Source organism: Sapajus apella, unplaced genomic scaffold, assembly GCF_009761245.1.
Source record: "Sapajus apella isolate SASKATOON/1434 unplaced genomic scaffold, GSC_monkey_1.0 scaffold97, whole genome shotgun sequence".
Taxonomy (NCBI): Eukaryota; Metazoa; Chordata; class Mammalia; order Primates; family Cebidae; genus Sapajus; species Sapajus apella.
The window spans coordinates 5,844,818-5,868,272 of record NW_022437037.1 but is presented as its reverse complement, the minus strand read 5'-3'; the positions used below and the strand labels follow the sequence as shown (position 1 = coordinate 5,868,272).

The window sequence follows — 23,455 nt, the reverse complement described above, 5'->3', positions numbered from 1 at the left end:
TCCCACAGAAGAATCAAACTTCAGAAGTGACTTACTTTTCACTAAGGTTGACTTTGACTGCTGAGGGTGAGAAGGAGGGCTTCACTGCTGTATTTGGAGCAGACACACTTGGCATTGGTGTGCTTTCCAGGGTAGGCTTAAAACCAGATGATCCAAAGGAGAATGAAGCAGCTGATGGAGCCATGGGAGACGCTGCAGGGGTGAGGGCTAGGGAGGCTTTAGAAGGGGGAACAAAAGAAAAGGTTGATGGGCCAGGGCTGGGGGCTGCTTTGGAGGTGTCAGAGCCACTGGAGTATGAAGAGGGCTCCCCAGTGACTGTAGCAGCTGACTTCAAAGATGAAGAACCAAAGGAGAACACAGTGGGAGCCCCACCAGCAGGAAGCAAAGAAAAAGTGGCAACAGGAGCAGCAGGTGATGATGGTGGCAGAGAGGCAGGGGCTGTAGCTGCAGAAGCATCCAGTTTCTGTGGGGCTTGAGGGGAGGTCGGGGTAGTGGGCGTACTTCCTATAGTGACCAAAAAAAAAAAAAAAAAAAAAAAAGGGAAAGGTTAACACTGTAACAGTGGAGGTTCACATAAGGGAAAGCAAGTGAAAAAGAATTTGTGGTAGAATGAAGCCAGAAATGATACTAGTTTAAGAAGCAAAAAGAACAGATGGGAACACAGTTAATGTTGAGGTTTTCACATAGCAGGAGATAAATGAAACTGAAGGAAAACTAAGGAAAGACATTAGAATAATTGGACTTCATGAACTTCTCAGTGCTACTATGGCACACAAAACAGTCAGTCACTGCCACATTTCATTAACAACCGGGAAAAGGCTTTAATTCAGACCTCCACCTTATTTCACTAGAAGTAATTCCAGATAAATACACACAGAAAGGCACATATATACATGTATCTCAAAAAAAAAAGGAGGTATATGGATAAGTGTTAGGTCTCAGAGTCTAACACCTTGATAAATTCAGAAGTAGCCAAAAAGGAAAAAAAAAAAAATCACAAAGGGAGAAAGTTAAGATTTGTGTAAAAAATAATTACTCAGGTATAATAACTAAATTGCAACGAACTAAAAAGACCCATAGCAAATGACAAATAAGATGTTTTCTATTTTTTAAAAAGCTCACACAAATAGAGATTTTAAAATTTCAGGACTGATCGACAGGGAACCTAATTCACATAAAGAAAATACATTCGCCGGCTGGGCATGGTGGCTCACGCCTGTAGTCTCAGCACTTTGGGAGGCTGAGGCAGATGGATTACCAGGTCAGGAGATTGAGACCAGCCTGACCAATATGGTGAATCCCTGTCTCTACTAAAAATACAAACATTGGCCAGGCATATTGGTGCACACCTGTAATTCCAGCTACTGAGGAGGCTGTGGCAGGAAAATTGCTTGAGTCTGGGAGGCAGAGGTTGCAATGAGCAGAGATTACACCACTGCACTCCAGCCGGGGTGACAGAGGAAGACTCTGTCTCAAGAAAAAGAAAAAAAAGAGAAAGTAAATACATTCAATCTCTAATCAAAGAAATATAAACAAGGTGCATTTTTAATGGTCCTCTAAATTTTAAGAATTTAAACATGTATAACCCCTTATGTTTGAAGGGATAAAACAAACCTGAAACTTTTTATCACTAGTAGGTAACTAGTATTTTTCTTTTTTTTTTTCTGAGATGGCGTTTTGCTCTTGTTGCTTAGGATGGAGTGCAATGATCTTGGCTCATTGGAACCCCTGCCTCCCGGGTTCAAGGGATTCTCCTACCTCAAGCTCCCAAGTAGCTGGGATTACATGCGCCTGCCAACACGCCCAGCCAATTTTTTGTATTTTTGTTAGAGACAAGGTTTCACCATGTTGGTCAGGCCGGTCTTGAACTCCCAACCTCAGGTGATCCACCCGCCCTGGCCTCCCAAAGTGCTGAGATTACAGGTGTGAGCCACTGTGCTGGCCCTGTAACTAGTATTTTTTTTTTAAGAAAACATTTTGGCATTGTATCAAAACCCATGAAAAACAGACCCAGTAATTCCTCTTCTAAAAATAAAGCTTACAAAAATAACCCAAAAAATGAAAAATATATTTAATGGAATCCAAATGGTTAAAAAAAAAAATTCAGTGAAAGACTAGGCACAGTGGCTCATGCCTCTAATCCCAGAGCTTTGGGAGGCCAACGCAGGAGGACCCTTTGAGTCCAGGTGTTTGAGACCAGCCTGGGGAACAAAGTGAGACCCTGTTGCTACAAAAAATACAAAAAATCAGCCAGGTGCGATGGCTTGTGCCTAGAGTCCGAGCTACTTGGGAGGCTGAGATGGGAGGATCACTTGGATTTAGGAGGTAGAGGCTGCAGTGAGCCAAGATCCTGCCACCATACTCCAGCCTGGGCAACAGAGTGAGACCCCATCTTAAAAATGAGTAAATTTTTCTATTTTCCAAACCTTCCACGAGGTAAAAATATTAATCTTTAAATTAAATAACCAACTAAATAAGAAAGGAATACTTTGTGTCAATATTTTCTATTTACATTAACAGGTCTTGGTTGTTCCAAATTAGCTAAGATGGCAGTTTATCTTCGTGGAAGACACCATACCTAAAGCAATGTAATACTTAGGATGCAAGTATGAAAATACCACTTTCTGAAAACCAAAATCCAAATAAACTGTCAGTTTGATTAAAGTATAATGCAAGCAAACCCATTGTTAATACTTCTTTATACAATAGATATGGAACCAGCAACAACTACTTCTGTAAAGACACACATAGATGTTAAACTTTCATGCCTATTAAGTAAACTGACATGAAAAATATATACAAGACCCTAAAGAAACCATAAGCATTTTTTCCACTGAAAACAGAACGGATTATGGGAAAACCATCATGCTACTACTACTGATCAATACAGCACCCTTGGATCTGCAGTGTAGAAACGGGTGGAACCATTCAAGTCTTCTGAACCCATGAAGTAGGCTTTAGCTAGATGTAGGCTTTAGCTAGACGTAGGCTTTAGTAGACTTAGCTGACGGGACAGGCTTTCTTCTACTCGTCTGAACACAACTATTACCTCTGGACCAACTATGAAGGAAGAGGAAAGTTTCTCTAGGAAAAGTTAACAATAAAATTGGCCTCTGGTTGTGCTCCAGTGTTAAATGGGCTAGTAGCAAAGACTCAGAAACAGATCTCATCCCACAGGCTTCCAATCTCACAGGCTGCTCTGCTTATAGACAGACCAGGCACCTGGGTATAGGTAGTTCATGGTACCCTCATTCATGGCTGAATGTGGAGGTAAGAAAAAACCAACACAAAGAGTACACACACTATGAATAATGGACTACCCTGATACAACACTCTATAAGCCATCTGGTATATTACTTGGGGTAGTGCTGCCAGTTGTTAGGGCCCAAGTACCTGAGTGGCTCTATTTGTGATATACAACTCACTTTGCACAGGGAAGCAGTGAGAGAATATACCCCTAAGTATTGTTAACCTTATCCAAACCAACTGGTCATACATTTTTGCTTAGGTAAGAAACTGGTCATAATAGAAAAACAAAATTATTAGTTATATACTCATAAGTTCAAAAAGAGAAATATAGTCAAATTCCAATATATGAAACAATGCCCTTTTTAAAAGTTTCATATTTTCTGGTCATGTGCAGTGTATCATGCCTATAATCCGAGCACTTTGGGAAGCCTAGGCAGGAGGATCATTTGAGCCCAGGTATTTGAGACCAGCCTGTGCAACAGAGTAAAACCCCATCTCTACAAAACATTTAAAAAAGCAGCTGCATATGGTGGTGCATGCCTGTAGTCCAAGCTACTTGGGAGGCTTAGGTGGGATTGCCTGAGCCTGGGAGATTAAGGCTACAGTGAGCTGTGATCGTGCCACCGCACTTCAACCTAGGCAACAGAGTAAGACCCTGTCTTAAAAAAGAAAAAACAAAAAGGGGGGGCCGGGCGTGGTGGCTCACGCCTGTAATCAAAGCCCTTTGGAGGCCAAGGCAGGTGGATCCACCGGAGGTTGGGAGTTCAAAACCAGCCTGACCAACATGGTGAAACCCTGTATTTAAAAAAAAAAAAAAAAAAAAAGTTTCTTTTCACAAGTGATACAAACGTCACTGAAACAATTTTTAAAATACAGACTAGTATTTATATGTGTGCATTCATTTTCATGGAGGATAGGTACCAAAACGTTGACTGTGGCCACTGCTTGATGACTGTTGGGCTTTAAGTGATTACGGTTTTGTATGTTTTCATTTTCCTCCAACAAACATCTACTACTTAAGCAATGTTTTCAAAAAGGAGAAAAAAAACTCAAGAAAATAAAATATAAACAACAAAAATCCCCATGTTCCCACCACACAGAAATAAACACCATTTAGATTTTAAATCCATCTCTAAGTTTTTTACTATGTATATGTTTTTTTCTCATACAAAAAGGATCACACAGAATATAGTGTTTTTTGTGATGTATTCCACTCACTCCTTCCCTGTCAATAAATCTAACATATATAATTGTTACATGGCATTTCACTGTAAGACTATACAGTCATTTCTGTAACCAACCCCAGGATTAAGCACAATGTCTTTTGGATGCACACTACACAACACAGGGTCTTAGAATACTGTTGGTAAACAACTGGATGCAAACCACCTAGTTGACCTTCCTTTATCTCCAAAGTAAAGTAATGGCTGCAGAATAAAGGTTGAAGGTAGGGGAAGGCAAATATGTGCATACATGTTCAAAAAAAAGATTAGTGCATGCCTTCCGAAGACAGGCCAGCCTGGTAAAGAAAACCACTAGGTGTCTTCACACCATGTTCATTCTTGGAAATACTCTTGCGCAAGCCCATGGTACTCCTTTGCTGATAAAACAGGCAGAGGCACATACCTGGTGACTTAGGTTGTCGCTCTCCTTCTAGTGAGAGTCGCTCTGGTATTTTGATGAGAGACTTAACCCCAGGATTTTGATTAATCATATAAAATGGACAGAGCACACCATCTGTTGAAAGTAACATGAGAACTGGAGCAGGGGGAAGAGTCTTTTCATCATCTGTTAAAAAAGAAAACAAAAGAAGTAAAAGAACCAAGTCAATTTAAGAGCCTGAGCCCAGAAGGCAAAAACTGCCCTCAATAAGAAGGCTTAAGAAACTCATCTGAATCGCAGTTCAGGTTAGTTTGTTCTGATTTAGATCTGAACAGCCTTTCGTGCACCAGCTATTTAAAGACAGCTCCTGCCGCTATCAGATTGCCACCATTCTGCTGGGCCCTGCCTAGAAGTTCCATCGGTCCTGCAGTAGCTCCAACTTTCCCAAAGGCCCCTTGGTTTTTATGAGCGTCTCAGTGTTCAGGAGGTAGGCTCGGCATTTCCCTCACCAAGACAAGAGTATCTAGGAAGTTATTTGGGTTAGTAGAAAAATGACAGACTAGACTCTTTGGAATGGACAGCTGGACACAGAAAGATGAGTCAAACTACTTTATTCTCATTCACAGCTGAATAAAAAGCATCTATTTTGTCAATTAAGACTTCAAGAGAATCAGAGGAAATGAGCTAATCAGAACAAATACTCCTGCCTAACCAGGGAAAGAACAAGCAACTTAATAGTGCCTGACAGACGCACCTCTCTAAACTTAAATACCAGACAGCAAAGACTGTTTCTTTTGTTGCACTTTTACATTTCAATGACTACAGCATGGCCAAGCTACTGCAGGGAAGATCTATTCAAAACACATATCCAGGACTTATTTGAAAACCATGGGCCTGAGGTCTCTCTTTTCTAATCCTTACCTTCAAACTAAGTACTGGTGTGCAGTGCCAGATTCGGGTTTTGCTTCTTTGGGAGGTCACCAGGGAAATGAACTGGACAAAGAAACCAAGCCATAAAATCCTGATGTTCTGTATTTCAGCCAGATCCTAAAGTATACCCAGGCACGTGCAGGTGTGCAAACATGCACTCACACGTACACACAGTGTCTAGCCTTGGTCTCATCAATGAATATCCATTCAAATCAGTTCAATGTTGTCACAATGCAGCCTATATCACTCTTCAGGTAGAAATGTGCTGCCAGAAGCTGTAAGTGCCCAGCAGAGTAGACTCTGTCATTAACATGTACATTAACATTAACATGTGTTTCAATATTAACCCTAATTGGAAAGAAGACTATTTCTGCACTAAGTGCCAGGTCGCACTTACTGATTGTGACTTCCACTTGGTTCGTATAGTCTATGGCAACACCCATGGGCAAGGAGTCATCGCTCTTATCCGTCACGGGCAATTCGGCTCGACTAGAATCCTCCAGTAGCCAAGATTCCCAATTAATCTAAAAAAAGAAAGAAAATGCCACATTGGTTAGAGCGTTGCATTGGTTCCTCCCAGCATTGTTCAAATGGAGAGAACAGAGATGTCTCACTTGGTTTAGATTTATGTGTTGAGTAGGAGGCTCTGAAATCTGGGAAGACGGTCTAAAAGCCAGAAGTACCCCAGCAAATGAGAAGTTAATTTTCCAAATCAACCCCTCTCTGTCAGTTCCTGGTGTACCAAGCCTCTGCCTTATGAATAATCACTATCACAAACACTTTCTGAGGTAGCTTCCATGACAACTAGGTAGATAGCTGAACATGAGGGGCAAATCCAACAGCTGCACTAAGCCAGTCAATATCTGCTCCTAGACATTTTGGATTGGGATCAGGAATTCCAGCTGATCTCTGGAGTTTTTCACAGAGAAGCATGTAAGGCTGGCCTGTGCTCAGATGTCCTGTGCTCACTTGTCTATAGAGACAGAGGTAACCTTAGTTCTTCTCTTCTCAGTTCTTGGTACCAGTTCCTCAGACTGTTCAGCTTTCTTGTCCCTAACTTCCTTGCGAAACTACTAAGTCTTTCTAGTAAACTCCCTTTTTGCATAAGTTTGCTTGGATAGGCTCTGTTCCTTCCAACAAATGACTCTTGGTTTTTAAAAATCACTAACATTTTGCCTAACTTTCAGTGTTGACTAGACTGGGCAGTTATGAATCACAGGGGAATAGTGCTTAATGAGTAACAAAAAAGAAAAACAGGCCAGATGCAGTGGCTCATGCCTATAATCCCAGCACTTTCGGAGGCTGAGGCAGGCAGGTCACCTGAGGTCAGGAGCTTGAAACCAGCCTGGCCAACACAGTGAAACCCTGTCTCTACTAAAAATATAAAATTAGCCAGGCATGGTGGTGCACACCTGTGGTCCCAGCTACTTGGGAAGCTGAGGCAGGTGTTCAATGCACTTCCTTGAACCCAAGGAAGTGGAGTTTGCAGTGAGCCGAGATCACACCACTGCACTCCAGCAAAGAAAGAAGGAAGGAAGGAAGGAAGGAAAGGAAGAAAGGAAGAAAATAGAGAGGGAGGGAGGGATGGAAGGGAGTATGGGAGTGAGAGAGGGAAGGAAGGAAGGAAAAAAGAAAAAAAGTTGTTCAGGAAAGGGAATGAAATGACACAACGTGACTTAGCTATGGAGAAGGTAACAGACACATTCACACTAAACAAAACAATCTCAGCTTTTAAAAACAATCTATAGGCTGGGCGCGGTGGCTCACACCTGTAATTCCAGCACTTTGGGAGGCCGAGGAGGGCGGATCACGAGGTTAGACATTCAAGACCAGCCTGGCCAACATGGTGAAACCCTGTCTCTACTAAAAACACAAAAAAATTATCTGGGAGTGGTGGTTCGCGTCTGTAATCCCAGCTACTCAGCAGGCTGAGGCAAGAGAATTGGTTGAACCTGGGAGGCGGAGATTGCAGTGAGCCAAGATCACACCAGTGCATTCCAACTGGTAATAGAGTGAGACTCCGTCTCAAAAAAAAAAAAAAAAAAAAAAAACTACAGACTAGATAACTTAATAATCATTGTAGAACAGAATGCAATTTTACAAAAGAGAAGACACAGATAACAGCAAGAACGGTGCTAAGGGAAAGGGTAGGAGTGCTAAGACATTCCTCTTACAAAGTGGAAGATCAAGAGATACCACCAGGCTGGGCACCGTGGCTCACACCTGTAATGCCAGCACTTTGGGAGGCCAAGGCAGATAGATTACTTGAAGTCAGGGGTTCAAGACGAGCCTGGCCAACATGACAAAATCCCATCTCTACTAAGTACAAAAATTAGCCAGGTGTGGTAGTACACACCTGTAGTCCCAGCTACTCAGGAAGCTGAGGCATGAGAATCACTTGAACCAGGGAGGCAGAGGTTGCAGTGAGCCAAGATGGCACCACTGCACTTCAGTCTGGGTGACAGAGCAAGATTCCAGCTCAAAAAAGATACCACCAGAAATGAGGGTAAAAAACACTACTCAAAGTTACAAAGGTTCACCAAGAGAAGAAATTAAAACAATGTTATAAATCTGAGAGGAAGGAGGGAACTGGGGGCCATATGAGCTAGATCATCATTTGCCAGCCAGTAAGGTCTAAAACTAATAACCAATTATTAGTTATAAAGCAGATTTTTCTTTAGGGATAAGGTGAGAGCATCATAAGAAAATGTTTACAAATTAAAAACGGTCCCCTCTAGAAAGCAAACAGGTAGGACTGGGTGATTCTTTTCATTTATAAGCCCTTCTTCTATTTATTTATTTATTTATTTATTATTATTATTTTTTTTTTGGAGACGGAGTTTCGCTCTTGTTACCCAGGCTGGAGTGCAATGGCGCGATCTCGGCTCACCGCAACCTCCGCCTCCCGGGTTCAGGCAATTATCCTGCCCCAGCCTCCTGAGTCGCTGGGATTACAGGCACGCGCCACCATGCCCAGCTAATTTTTTGTATTTTTAGTAGAGATGGGGTTTCACCATGTTGACCAGGATGGTCTCGATCTCTTGACCTCGTGATCCACCCGCCCCAGCCTCCCACAGTGCTGGGATTACAGGCTTGAGCCACCGCGCCCGGCCTTCTATTTATTTTCTAAAAACATGAACATAAATTATTTTGATAAAAAGTAAAAATGAAACTATATTTTTAATGTGTGAACATACGAAATACTTGTGCTAGTAAGACATTATTACTGAAGTCAATCTAAGATAATTTTAGAGCAGTAAATCAGAGGGCTGAATTCTGGCCTCATCCAAAGTGGCTACCCCTAGACACTGGAAGCCATGCCTCTCCTAATGGGCCTCCTGGCCACCCGGAGAGTAAAGATAAATACTAATGGCTGAAGAAGCACAAAGTATCTACGTATGGGTGGAGCACAAAGTATCTGGGTGGGGAGGAGAAGCACTTGTTTCCTATTTACAACAAGGATGCACTAAAGATTTTTAAGCTCAAAGCAGTTTTAAAATAAGCTTCCCCTTCTTTACTTGTGCCCTCTCTGTAGTTGGTCATTTTGCATAGTGAACAGCACACCACCACTACATGGGCCCACCATGTCTGTGCAAGAAACACAACATGAAAGAAGGTACTTATAAGCAAAGGTGCTTTTCTCTTTCTGACAGTTTTTCAAAGTCAAACAGAAAGTATTTCTGGTGAATCACAATTTAGTGTCATCTGCATGTTTTTCTTTCATAATTGAGAATGGATTATTGTTAAATTGTATAGAAAGAGTAGGTTCAAGCAACAGGAAGAAAACAAAGATGATAAAACAAGACAAGGCAGAAAAAGCCTCCCACACATCGGCATACTCCAGTTGGAGGTTAACTCCACAGCATGTTTCCACAGACTGGGGATGGATCCTAAAAGAACAGAAGAGAAGGAACTGCTAAGGCTGATACCCGTGTTTCTCCATGCAATTGCCAAGCCATTTGGCCAAGGCATCCTATCACTGAAGCTTTGCTCTCATATAGAAACTTGTTAAACAGATGTGAGATCATGTATACCTTGACCACATAGTTAATCCCCTCCAAATCATTTTTGGAAAAGTACCATCAGGAGTTCGTGACCAGCCTGGCCAACATGGCAAAACCCAGTCATTACTTAAAATATAAAACTTAGCCAGGCGTGGTAGTATGCACCTGTAGTCCCAGCTACTTGGGAGGCTGAGGCACGAGAATCGCTTGAACCCAGAAGGCATAGATTGTAGTAAGTGGAAACTGCAGCACTCCACTCCAGCCTGGACAACAGAGCAAGACTCTCTCTTAAAACAATAATTAAAAAAAAAAAAAATCACAAAAAATGACAAAAAAGAGATTTACCTGATCACTTTGTCGAGCAAGGATACTAACTTCTGTTGAAGCTGCAGATGCTGCCAGCACTAAATCCCTTAAAGAATAAAACCAGAGACTATTACATTCAAATATAGCAACAGTTCTAAGCTGACTTGGGTCTGCAGGTAACACGTGTGAGGGCTGCCTCCACATGTCAAGGAGAGGGTAAAGGTTTCTATCTGGTTGAACAGAGGTGGGAAGATTTTAGATGTAAAGTGGAACTTTTTAGTTTCTGTGAGAAAGCCCTGCAGAATTGGCTCGCTGCCTACCAACATGAAGACAAGGGAAAGACACAACAGAATCAAGTCAGAGTGCACAATCAATACGCCACCCAAAGGCAGAATAACACAGCTAGAGGGATGGAAGCTTTGCTTTGGGTAATCTCCATTCTAAAGAGCAACTCTGCTCTCAGAAGGAAACTTTTTTTTTTTTTTTTTTTTTTGAGACAGAGTCTCTCTCTCTGTCACCAGAATGGAGTGCAGTGGTATGATCTCAGCTCACTGCAACCTCCGCCTCCCAGGTTCAAGTAATTCTCCTGCCTCAGCCTCCCGAGTAGCTGGGACTACAGGCACATGCCACCACGCCTGTAGTCACCACCGAATTTTTTGTGTTTTTAGTAGAGATGGGGTATTATCACGTTAGCCAGGATGGTCTTGACCTCCTGACCTAGTGATCCACCTGTCTCAGCCTCCCCAAGTGCTGGGATTACAGGCGTGAGCCACCACACCCAGCCTGAAGGAAACTTTTAATATATTCCTTGAGTCTTGAGTATCAATATTTTCATAGGTCATCATTAGGGGTTATTGAGAAAATTAGATTTTTTAGATAAGTAAGTATTTAATATAAATAACTAAAGATTGGGGAAATAGAAATAGTAGTCAGAAAGACATTATCAAAAATCAGCTGAAAATATGCTCAAGGCATCTCGGCTTCTATTTTCCTCTCTAATAGAAAACATTTCAGGCTTGGTACAGTAGCTCACATCTGTAATCTCGGCACTTTGGGAGGCCAGCCTGAGCAATACAGCAAGATCCCATCTCTTTAAAAAAAAAAAAGAAAAAAAAACAAAAAAAAACCTTTAACCTGGGTAACGGAGTGAGACCTGCCAATCAATCAATCAATAAGAAAATATTTCAACATGGGACAAGGTGACTCAGGGGTTATCATCCAGTGAGAGCAGGAATGCCCCATCCAGACTCTACTCACCATTCCTCAACATAACTGAGGTAGTAATGATGCTGTCTCTCTGTGCAGCTGCCATAGCAGGGCTCCATAAAGTTCACAAATATTTCTGGGTGCTTTTCTTCTTTTTTCTACAATGAGTAAACCAAGAAAAAAATTCTCATGTGCAATTTTTCTCAGATCCTATAGTACAAGAATCTCAAATGACAAATCATTTAAAGTTTTATAAGAATATTCACTCAAAGTCTAAGTATAGATATGAGGACGTGGTATAAAGGCAGCATTTAGAACAAGGAGTACAAACATTGGCCTCAACCAAACTGCATTTAAAAACTCTGTTCCGGCCGGGCGCGGTGGCTCACACCTATAATCCCAGCACTTTGGGAGGCCGAGGCGGGTGGATCACAAGGTCAAGAGATCGAGACCATCCTGGTCAACAAGGTGAAACCTTGTCTCTACTAAAAGCACAAAAAAAATTAGCTGGGCATGATGGTGCGTGCCTGTAGTCCCAGCTACTCGGGAGGCTGAGGCAGAAGAATTGCTTGAACCCAGGAGGCGGAGGTTGTGGTGAGCCGAGATTGCGCCATTGCACTCCAGTCTGGGCAACAGCAGCGAAACTCCGTCTCAAAAACAACAACAACAACAACAACAACAAAAACTCTGTTCCTCTACTTTCTGCCCATGAGACAAGGAGATTTTTCAACCTTCCTGATACTTACTGTTCTCATGTGTATACTAGACCTACTAAGCCTACTTCAGAGGCTATTTTTAAGTGTGAAATGAAATGATATATATAAAACTTCAAGCCCAGCACATAAAACATAAGTAGCAGTTAATAAATACTAGTGTTAATATTATCACCCAGAATAAAAAAACACTCTAATTATAACTTAAAATAACGCATCTAGGTAAATGTATTTTTAAAATTCAACCTTAAAACCCAAAAGAATTAAAAACAAGACATCCTTTTCAAATACCAAATTGGCCTCCTCTGACCACCCAATCTTAAACACATACCAGTCATCATCTATCCTAACACCGCTTTATTGTGTCCATCACCCTGATCAGTCCTTGTTCTCACATAGTATTAACTATCACATTAGAATGTAAGACCAGCCAGGTGTGGTGGCTCAGACCTGTAATCCCAGCACTTTGAGAGGTCGAGGCAGGAGAAGTGCTTGAAGCCAGGAGTTCAAGACCAGGCTGGGCAACAAAGCAAAACCCCATCTCCACGAAAAATTTAAAAATAGCTGGGTGTGATGGTGCATGCCTGTGGTTCCAGTTACTCAGGAGGCTGAGGGAGGAGGATGGCTTAAGCCCAAGAATTTGAGGCTGTAGTGAGCTGTGATCACACCATTACACTCCAGCCTGGGCAACAGAGCGAGCTCTGTCTCTAAAAAATAAATAAAAATTAACAACGACAAAGAAATGTAAGACCATAAAAGCAAGGCCATAACCTTGATCACTGCTATACAGTCAACTTTAAAGCAGCGCCTAGCACACTGTTGGCATTAAATATCTGAGAGCAAATGAAATAATTTTAAAAATCAAGATATTGCCTTGCTTTCTAAAATTTCTTTATCAAGTTAACCAAGACTCAGAGTTTATAGCTTAAGCAAAATCATTTACCTATTTTTTTTTAACCTTATAACAAAACAGTAGAACACACTGTAAGTGGACACCCCAATTTTGGACTGCAGGCCCACAGTGCAGCACAGAAACCTTATACCTGAAGTTGCATAATCACTGCCAGTAAGTAAAAGAACCTGAAATCAGGTTAGGTGCAGTGATGCACACCTGTAATCCCAGCACTTTGGGAGGCCTAGGTGGGTGGATCACTTGAGCTCAGGAGTTCAAGACCAGCCTGGGCAACATGGAAAAACCCCATCTCTACAAAAAAAAAAAAATAATAATACTACAAAAATTAGCTGGCCATAGTGGTGTGAACCTGTAGTACCAGCTACTCAGAAAGTTGAGAGGTGGGATGATCACTTGAGTCTAGGGGGTCCAGGCTTCAGTGAGGCGAGATTGTGTCACTGCACTCCAGCCTGGGCAACAGAGTGAGATCCTGTCTCAAAACAAACAAACACACACACACACACACACACACACACACACACACACCCATCTTGAAATCAAAGCCTCCAGCTTTATTAGAAGACCTCTCTAATTCTCAAACAATGATGTTTCTTTCACATGCATACCGGTAGTAGAGCCATCACCACATCTGGAGATGTTTCCAGGGTCCCATCTGCAGCAGCATACACTATTGTGAAGACATATGTACCAATCCACAGCACATCCAGAACTAAAAGACACACCCTAATCAGTAGGTCATAAAAATCACAGCAACCAGATACAGTCAAAAGCAACTTATGTTTGAAATAGCCACTGTATACTATAACATATATGATGAATAAAAAAATCAAAATACTATAGTTTTAACAAAGGCCCAGATTTCATTGATTAATATAATTCACAGGTACAAAGGCCCAAGAAGCCCAAACGGTAATTTTTCTGCTTGATTATAATCAGGGCAAATTATGAAGAATTGTAACAAAAAGTCAGGATCCATTTCATGTCATTTACCATGAAACACAGATGTCACCAGAGGGCCATAATTTACACTGACTTAATTAGCTGTTTGAAATGGTGACATTATTCAGGAAGCAAGCACCAACACCTCACTGAGCAGGTACATCACATGATTATGAATTTCTGTAATACACGTTACACATCATTAGAGGTCAGCCCAATAAGAAAAGCAGTTGTTACCTCTGACAGGATGATCTGACTCATAAAATGGAGGACAAGGAATGACTTTTTTTTCCTGCAAAGTCTGAAAGAGATTTGGAGAGGATAATAAAGTATCAAATAAAACAATCCCTAAACCAATGAAACTGTCAAAACCATCTGTTCCCTAGATGCCACCTGTTCCATCTCCTTGGCCAGGAGAGACTGAAGAAACAGAACAGTGTTGTCTACCTCTAGGACATCATCCTACAGAAATACATGAAACATGACCTGGTGTGGTAGCTCACACCTGTAATTCCAGCACTTTGGGAGACTGAGCTGGGTGGATCACCTGAGGACAGAAATTTGAGACTGGTCTAGCCAACATGGCAAAACCCCATCTCTACAAAAAACACAAAAATTAGCTTGGCATGGTGGCAAGTGCCTGTAATCCCAGCAACTCGGGAGACTGAGGCAGGAGAACTGCTTGAATCCAGGAGGTGGAGGCTGTAATGAGTCGAGATTGCACCACTGCACTCCAGCCTGGATGACAAGAACAAAACTCTGTCTCAAAAAAAAAAAGAAAAAAAAACATATGAACATGTTCAGATATAGGTAATGAAAGTAGCCAATGCAATACCATTTGCAGCAGCAACACCACTAGCACTGATGCAGACAATGATCAATACTGGAATATGGCTGGGTGAGGTGGCTCACATCTGTAATCCCAGGTCAAGATAGGCACACTGCTTGAGTCCAGGATTCAGACCAGCCTGGGCAATATGGCAAAACCCTGACTCTACAAAAAACACAAAAATTAGCTGGGCATGGTGGCAAGCACCTGTATTCCCAGCTACCCAGGAGGCTGAGGCGGAAGGATCACCTGAGCCCTGGAAGGCTGAGGCTGCAGTGAGTCATTATGTTATCACACCAATGCACCTCAGCCTGGGCAACAGAGCAAGATCATCTCTAAAAAAAAAAAAGAAAGAAAGAAAAAGAAAAAAATTTTAAGGCAAACAACAAAGCAAGAACATTAAATAAACTGCATTATATTTTTACAGGTTAATGCCTTAAAAGATTATGTACCAAATTTCATATAACTTTTGGTAATAAAAATAAGAAACATAACCTTTTTTTTTTTTTTTTTTGAAACAGGTTTTCGCTCTTGTTACCCAGGCTGGAGTGCAATGGCACGATCTCAGCTCACCGCAACCTCCGCCTCCTGGGTTCAGGCAATTCTCCTGCCTCAGCCTCCTGAGTAGCTGGGATTACAGGCACGTGCCACCATGCCCAGGTAATTTTTTGTATTTTTAGTAGAGACGGGGTTTCACCATATTGACCAGGATGGTCTCGATCTCTTGACCTCGTGATCCAACCTCAAACCTACACGACCTACATTCACTACTCTGCACCCCTCCCCTGCAGAGAACAGTCTCGGGAAGAAGGCACAACAAAGGCCTTGGCACCACCTGTGAATCCCTCCTTCGTGTCCAGGCTCAATAGACGTATGTGGGTTCCTTGCAACTCAATTGATACTGAAAGATATTTGCAAATATTATCTCAAGAAAATCACAGGGAGGATGACAGAGTGCCCATGCAACAACACAAATATCCATTTTCTTTGGTGCCCACAGTTAAGAGAAACGGAATCTTTAAGATGGATTCAATTAAAAGACAAATACTGTGCTTTAACCCAGAGTGATTTCACATTATTGTCATAGCTTTTTCACTAATTCTTTTCCTTTAAGCTCTGTTTTTATGGAATGGACTGAAAATATGAAGTGGAGAAGAGTACATAGTGTATGATCACGTTTTACATAAAAAACAAAACAAAAAATGCAACTACACACAGATTGTTTGTATAACATCCAGAAAATTATATAACATCCATTGTACCTAGTCAATACAACATACTGGGTGCCTCTGGAGGGGGGACTATGGGAGAGAAGGGAAGAGTTCCACTCTTCATTCACTGATGGATTTGTTACAATGAGCATTACTTTTTAATAGGAAAAACAAGAACAATACTCCCAAACCACCCCCAAAAAAGTGGGTGACTTAAGAAAAATTCTAAAGTTCAAGGTAAGAACTTACAGGAAGATACTGGACCACAGTTCCATTCTGTTTTCCCACTGCCAGCTGCTTTCCTTTGGGGCTCCAGCACACTGAGCAAAGACAATGTTACCAAATAAAAACAAGAAAATGGAGCAAACCAATGAGATCTATCACACACAGCTAATTAACACTTCTCATTCCTCCGTCAGTCCATGGAAGATTGTAGGATATCCCCACCCGACAAAATGGAAAAAAGTAAAATTATTTTAAGGATATAAGCCAGATGATTTATCACTGGGCTATTGAAATGAAAGCTAAAAATGCTTTTTCAATAAATTATTGCCCAGAAAACTGCAAAATACAGAAAACTCTGTAGTCTTTAGTTAAGACAAGGAGAACACAGAAGGTTTCCAAATATCAAGAAATCATTGGCTGGGCATGGTGGTTCACGCCTGTAATCCCAACACTTTGGGAGATCAAGGCAGATGATCACTTGAGGTCAGAAGTTCAAGACCAGCCTGGCCAACATGGAGAAACCATGTCTTTACTAAAAAATACAAAAATTAGCTGAGCAAGGTGGCATGCACCTGTAATGCCAGCTAAACTGGAGGCTGAGGCAAAAGAATCACTCAGATCTGCGAGGTGGAGGCTGCAGTGAGCCAAGATCATGCCACTGTACTTCAGCCTGGGTGACAGAGTCAGACTCTGTCTCAAAAAAATAAATAAATAAATAAATAAATAAATAAATCATTCTCCTGCTCCTATTTGATATTCCAAATGCCTCTCCCCACGAAGGTACAAGTGACTTTCGGAGTATCACCATTATAGATCCAGAAACAATTATTCTCAAAAACAGTTTTACACCAGCTATACCAAAAGATTTCTCCAGGACCCAAGTATATTTGGGTTAAATTATGTATGCTGTTTGGCTTCAAGGACATTAAGTATGGGGATAAAGAATACTCTCAACTGGGTGCAGCAACTCACACCTGTAATGGGAGGCGGAGGAGGGGAAATCACTTGAGGTCAGGAGTTTGAGACCAGCCTGGCTAACAAGGTAAAACCCTGTTTCCACAAAAAATACAAAAATTAGCTGGGTATGGTGGCACAGGCCTATAATCCCAGCTATTTGGTAGCCAAGACACAAGAATTGCTTGAACCCAGGAGGTAAAGGTTGCAGTGAGCCAAGATCATGCCACTGCACTCCAGCCTGGGTGACAGAGACTGTCTCCAAAAAAAACAAAAAATCCTCCACTCTTTTGTTTTCTTTTTTTTAATTGTTATTTTTTCAAAGTTCCACAAAAAACCCTCCACTCTTAACCTCCTGTCATGTTAAAAAAAATAAAAACAAAACCACACACACACACTACAAAAAGCTATCCACTTTTACTTCTAGAAATCAATTCTTAAGTAGACTGCCATTATTGTATGTTACAGTGTGAGAGCCTTTGTTACTCACCAGAGGTTACTGCTACCGTGGAAGGAAGAGTTGCACACACTTTCACTGTTTCTGTGACTTGCAGGACAGCAATACTACCATCAGCCAGACAAACTGCCACCATGGAGGGGACAGTGGGGTTCCACTTCATATCAATCACCATGCCTCCTGCATCTTTCAAAAGCTTATGATAGGCAAATGGGCGTTTCTGCTGTTTAGCCTTTTAAAACATATATGCAAAAGTGGAATAAGTTAACAAATTAGTAAATGCAGAGACATTTAATATTCGATGGAAATTACCGAATATACAAGTTATCTCAAATTAGTTTTTCTCCATAATCATAAAAAAAGATTTAGCTTTATATATCTATTTGCTATAGATAATTTCAACACAACTTAGAAAATGGCAATCAATTATTCTTTCTTTTGAGACAGGGTCTCCATCTGTCGCCCAGGCTGGAGTGCAGTGGCGCAATCCTGGCTCAATGCAACCTCTACTTCCCGAGTTCAAGCGATTCTCCTGCCTCAGCCTCCCCTAGTAGCTGGGATTACAGGCGCCCACCACCACACCTGGCTAATGTTTCTTTTCTTTTCTTTTTTAGTAGACACAGAGTTTCACTGTGTTAGCCAGGATGATCTTGATCTCCTGACCTTATGATCTGCCTGCCTTAGCCCCCCAAAGTGCTGGGATTACAGGCATCAGCCACCGCACTCAGCCAGCAATCAATTATTCTAACATGCTCGGGGAGACTCTCGGTAGGGGAATGCACAAATGCAAAATAGCCAATAAACTGCAGACATGAGATTAAAATCTTGGCTCTGCTTAACAGTGTTGGGACCTTGGACAGTCACTTAAACTCTGAGCCTGTTTCTACATCTATAAAATGAAGATAATAGTACCTACTACATAAGGCGGTGGTAGGCATGAACAAGGGACAAGGCATATGAAGCACTTAGTACAGAGTCTGACAGGCTATTACTATTATCATTCTTAAACTGCTTGGAATGGAAGAACATTGCATTATGAGGCCAAAGACCCAAAGTGTAGGAATTTTTGACATTATCTATTATGAATTTGGGCAAGTGACATAAGCCTCCTGATAACACCTCGGGGCAGATACTGTTATGAAAGAATTTCTTAAAGTCCCTTCTGTCTCAAAAATCTATGATTCTATAATTAAGAGGTTTGTTTTTTTTTTTAATCCCATATTTTAATCTAGAGAAAGACTTCAAGGGTTAATCTATGAAGCTTCCAAGTTATAATTCAACACAAGGAAATCTGCTTAGGGTTCTCATGTTGATATCACAGTATAACAGCAGCTTACCTCATTGGAGAATGTGCGAACATCAAAAAAAGCAATAATGGAACCATATTCACCGGACATCATGCACACAGAGAGTGTGAGGTTATCACAGCTCAAGGCCAGGTGATGGATTGGGAATTTCATAGGAACTAGCAAGCCTTGGACTTTATCAACTATGAAAACAAAAAAATACAAAGCAAAAAAACCAGTATGTTCTAAGCATAAAGCCACAACCTCTATCCAGGTCAATGTGAAAAAATATTTGCATCTGCATAAACACACATACACTCCTGACACCTAGTTATACAGATAAAATCTTAACTTTCTTAAAGATATATAACAATCCATTAAGTATCCCAGGAATTCTTCCTCATACAATCTGCGGAAACTAACTGTGGCTACTGCCCTTGTTGAAAATAGTTTTGCAACAATGCTCTAAATAGTACACGTTCCCAATAGCTTGGATCGTCCTGTTGTGCCAACTGAAAACCCACTCCAACAAAACCCTTTACCCAGAGAGCCAGAGCCCAAGTTCAATTGAGCAAAAATAAAAGCATGGCATAATGGTAAATTCTTCCCCCTTGAGCTGAGAGGAACAACTCATGGAAAGAGAAATACAAAGGACCAAAGGGAAAACTAAGAAAGGTTTCCGTTAATCTTCTTGGGAGTCAACTTAAAACTGACAGTAGTATTCATTTTAACATTAGAGTGACTTCTTGGGAAGGAAACATATTATCATGCCACCATACTCCTCTCTCTACTTTGCAACATAAACCAGGAAACTTACCTATTTTACTGGGATCATCTCCAGGTTTATTTTGAATAAGAAGATTTTTAGTAGGAAAAATCTGCAAGCCACTGGCTCCACCAGCAAAGACCAGACCATATTTGTTAGACACAGCTAGGAGACTCGAGCGTTCCTTAGGCAATTCCTCAGGGGAGTCAAAGATTCTCACCTTCTTTAGCGCTCTAAACTGAAAATCCTATTGTAAAGAATCAAAACAAAATCAATTCAATGAATAAATTAAAACATGGTATATTCAGTAGACTCAATTTCAGTACAACAAAAATATGCATTACTAAAACCAAGGACTGTCTCAGCTGTCTTTCTTTTTATGAAACAGAGTCTCACTCTGTTGCCCAGGCTGCAGTATAGTGGCGATCTTGGCTCACTGCAACCTCCACCTCCCAGGTTGAAGTGATTCTCCCGCCTCAGCCTTACAAGTACCTGGGACTACAGGCATGAGCCACCACGCCCGACTATTTTTTTGTATTTTTAGTAGAGACAGGGTTCACTGTATAGCCAGAATGGTCTTGATCTCCTGACCTCCTGATCTGCCCCCCTCGGCCTCCCAAAGTGCTGGGATTACAGCCGTGAACCACCACCCGTGGTCGTCTTTTTTTTTCTTTTTTGAGATGGAGTCTCGCCCTGTTGCCCGGGCTGGAGTATAATGGGCACTCATGCCTGGCCCTGATTTTTTTCTGATATGGAGCATTTCATGAATTTGTGTGTCATCCTCGTACAGGAGCCATGCTTGTCTTCTCTGCATTATCCCAATTTTATATGTGCTGCCAAAGGGAGTACGAGATTGCCATCTTCTAGGTCTGTGGTTCTACCCCAGCATATCTGAGGAATATGACACAATCCCATTAGGTGGCTCACCACAGGTGGTGATTCTCAAAAAAGAATTACTATTCTAGGCAGGGCATGGTGGCTCATGCCTCTAATCCCAGCACTTTGGGAGGCTGAGGCAGGCGATTCATTTGAGGTCAGCAGTTCGAGACCAGCCTGGCCAACAAGGTGAAACCCAGTCTCTACCAAAAATATAAAAAATTAGCCGGGCATGGTGGCAGGCACCTGTAATCCCAGCTACTCAGGAGGCTGAGGCAGGGGAATCGTTTGAGCTGGGGAGGCGGAGGTTGCAGTAAGCTGAGATCCGTGCCACTGCACTCTAGCCTGGGCGACAGAGGGAGGCTCTGTCAAAAAAAAAAATCACTTTTCTAAACATGGTATGGGTTACTATCCCCTAAACGCATTTTAATGATTTACTGTTGACACAGGCAACTAAAATATTCCTGCAACTTACCTCCTTTCATTGCTTAAAACAGATGTAGCCCATTTGCTGTCCCCTCACTCTGTCAGAACATATACGTATGAGAACTCTTAACCACACCATCCTGGAGTTATCCCTGGGGACTCCCACGTCGCCATTATTGGGACCACTCGGCCCTCGCTTTAGGTTCCTGACTTCAGGCTGATTCCCGATGTCAAAAACAGTCTTCCTCATCCAATCAACTAAAGGGTCTGCAGGACGGATGACCTTCCCTGGCTCTACGTTAGGCAAGCCCGTACCACCTTACGGAAGTACTGGGAGGGCAAAGGTCTTAAACCATGCTGGCTTTCAGCCCCCTCTGTCAAATGTGACTAGGTCAATTACTTTCCGAGCCTCGACTTACTCCTCTTCGTTAACGGCTACTTCGTAGGGCTGCTGGGATGACTACCACCGTGCCTTGCACACAGTAAACGCTCAATAAACAGTAGTTATTGCCACTATTGTGACCGCCACATGAAAGTAGCTAGAGTAACTCAAGAGGCGTGCACGAGGCCAGGAAGGGGCTGGGAAACTGCCTTCGGTGGCGCTATCGCAGCAGACGCGCTGCCGAGAGCGGCGAACGCGGTAAATAGTTCAGGCAGGAGGCGGGAGAGCCTGCGGCAACCGCGCAGAGGGGTTCCAAGGCAACACCAGGACTAAAGAAGGGAGGGAGGCCCCGGCTAGTCTCTGACCTTCATCTCCCGCTCGGGAATCATGGCATCCATCTCGTCTCCCATCGTGTCGCCCTCAGTGTGTCGAAGCAGCCGACGCTGCCTCCCACGGCCTAGCCCGCAGAACCCAGGTCGCTCCACAGCAAACTTCCTTCCTTCAGCGCCAGCGGCGCGCAGCTGACCCCACATTTCCGGCGCGCTTTGATGACGTTAAGCGTCGTCAGGGGAGGTCGCGGAATCGGTAGAAGACGCGCGCTCTCCCGGCTGCCGCTCCTCATTGGCCAGCTCGTGGAGCCCTCGCGCCTGCGCCCTGGATCGTCCTGGTGCTCCTGCCTTCGCGGCCAGCGCGGGTTCGCGTAGTGTCAGTGTCGCCTCATGAGCGGTCGACGCCTAAGCGACATATGCCCCTTGTTCCTCTGAAACCTTACACTTCCCCTTAGATGTAGATTGGCCATTAGTCTTCCGATTCAGAGAAGTTAGGAACTTGACAGATGTTTTCAGGGGCTGCTTTTGAGAGAGGCTTTGGGCTATGCAAGGGGAGGGAGGGAGATTAAGAAAAACTGGGTCGAGGGGTCGCCACAGGCGACTTTTAAAATGTGGAAGGTGGAAGGCTGGGAGGGGAGATTAACGGGCACCAAAGAGCAACTTTCTTTGCTCCTATCAAGGTAATCATCTCCAGAGCAAGAGCCATACGCACTTCCGGTCGCAGGAGTTTGTGCCAAGTCCTTTGCAAAAACCTTCAGATCTGGGATCTCACGTAATCTTGAAGACGTCCTAGGGGTTATTATTTATTGAATTGATGAGGTAGGCCAGGCACCGCTGGCTCATGCCCATAATCCCAGCACTTGGCAGACAGGATTGCTTGAGCCCAGGAATTTGAGACCAGCCTGGGCAACATGGCGAGACCCCATCCCTTAAAAAAAAAAAAAAAAATTAGCCAGAGGGATGGCTTGGACATGTAGGCTCAGCTACTTAGGAAGCTGAAGTGGGAGGATTGCTTGAGCCCAGGAGGTCGAGGCTGCAGTGAGCCATGATTGTGCCACTGCACTCCAGCCTGGGTGACAGAGCCAGACCCTGTCTCAAAAAATAAATAAAAATAGGCTGGGCGCGGTGGCTCACCCCTGTAATCAAAGCACTTTAGGAGGCAGGTGGACCACCTGAGGTCAGGAGCTTGAGACCAACCTGGCTAACATGGTGAAACCCATCTCTGCTAAAAATACAAAAACTAGCTGGGTGTGGTGGCAGAGACCTGTGGACCACACAGGAGGCTGAGGCAGAATTGCTTGAACCCGAGAGGTGGAGGTTGTAGTGAGCCGAGATTGCGCCACTGCACTCCAGCCTGGGCGACAGTGAGACTCTGTCTCAGAAAAAAGTACATAAATGCATAATAATAATAGTTGATGAGGTAAGAGAAGTTGAGAAAATTCTCCAGTGGCCCTCAGTCAGAAGGTGGTGGTGGTAGCATTAGTACTGAGATTGTCTGGCTAAGGCTGACTGATGATATTACAGCCCTTTGTAGAATAAATTTCTGTAGTGAATTATAAGTGCTCTAGGACAGAGGTTCTTAACTTGGACCCCATGGATTGGCTCTGGGGCGGGGACTGGGGGAGGCAGATTGTGGCATTTACTGTTTCTTTCAGCACATTGCTTATCCAAGCCTGCTGTTCAGTTGTGAAACAAGGACGACGTAATAGAACCTGTCTCTTGGGGGAGGTGGTGAGGAGTAAACAAACTTCAGCTGTCTCAGACCAAATGCACGGGACATGCTCATTTCAGCTCTTACTATATTAGCTAGCTCACAATATGCTGAGCCCAGAACCATCCCAAAATACATCAG

The 23,455-nt window shown here is 42.8% G+C and overlaps 1 protein-coding gene and 1 non-coding gene across 8 annotated transcripts in view; both read right to left on the bottom strand.

Moving 5' to 3' along the window:
• Nucleotides 1-21,837, bottom strand: part of NUP214 (nucleoporin 214) — a 101,689-nt gene extending 79,852 nt beyond the window's left edge. For 4 of the 7 annotated variants that reach the window (XM_032257624.1, XM_032257625.1, XM_032257627.1 and 1 more), the window contains exons 1-12: nt 21,640-21,836; nt 19,642-19,837; nt 18,876-19,027; nt 17,572-17,770; nt 16,152-16,222; nt 14,100-14,163; nt 13,529-13,632; nt 11,349-11,455; nt 10,131-10,197; nt 6,179-6,305; nt 4,876-5,037; nt 36-504 (exon numbers count right to left, since the gene is read on the bottom strand). In XM_032257624.1, coding sequence (XP_032113515.1) covers nt 36-504; nt 4,876-5,037; nt 6,179-6,305; nt 10,131-10,197; nt 11,349-11,455; nt 13,529-13,632; nt 14,100-14,163; nt 16,152-16,222; nt 17,572-17,770; nt 18,876-19,027; nt 19,642-19,837; nt 21,640-21,807 — 1,886 coding nt within the window. In that variant the 5' untranslated portion in view covers nt 21,808-21,836. Of the gene's footprint in view, nt 1-35; nt 505-4,875; nt 5,038-6,178; nt 6,306-10,130; nt 10,198-11,348; nt 11,456-13,528; nt 13,633-14,099; nt 14,164-16,151; nt 16,223-17,571; nt 17,771-18,875; nt 19,028-19,641; nt 19,838-21,639 lie in introns of those variants that run through there. The other 3 variants (XM_032257626.1, XM_032257629.1, XM_032257630.1) reach the window with 3 other exon arrangements.
• Nucleotides 20,336-20,439, bottom strand: LOC116536049. The gene has a single exon (XR_004262452.1). It is a non-coding gene; the product is annotated as a U6 spliceosomal RNA (small nuclear RNA).
• Nucleotides 21,838-23,455: the final 1,618 nt, after the last annotated feature.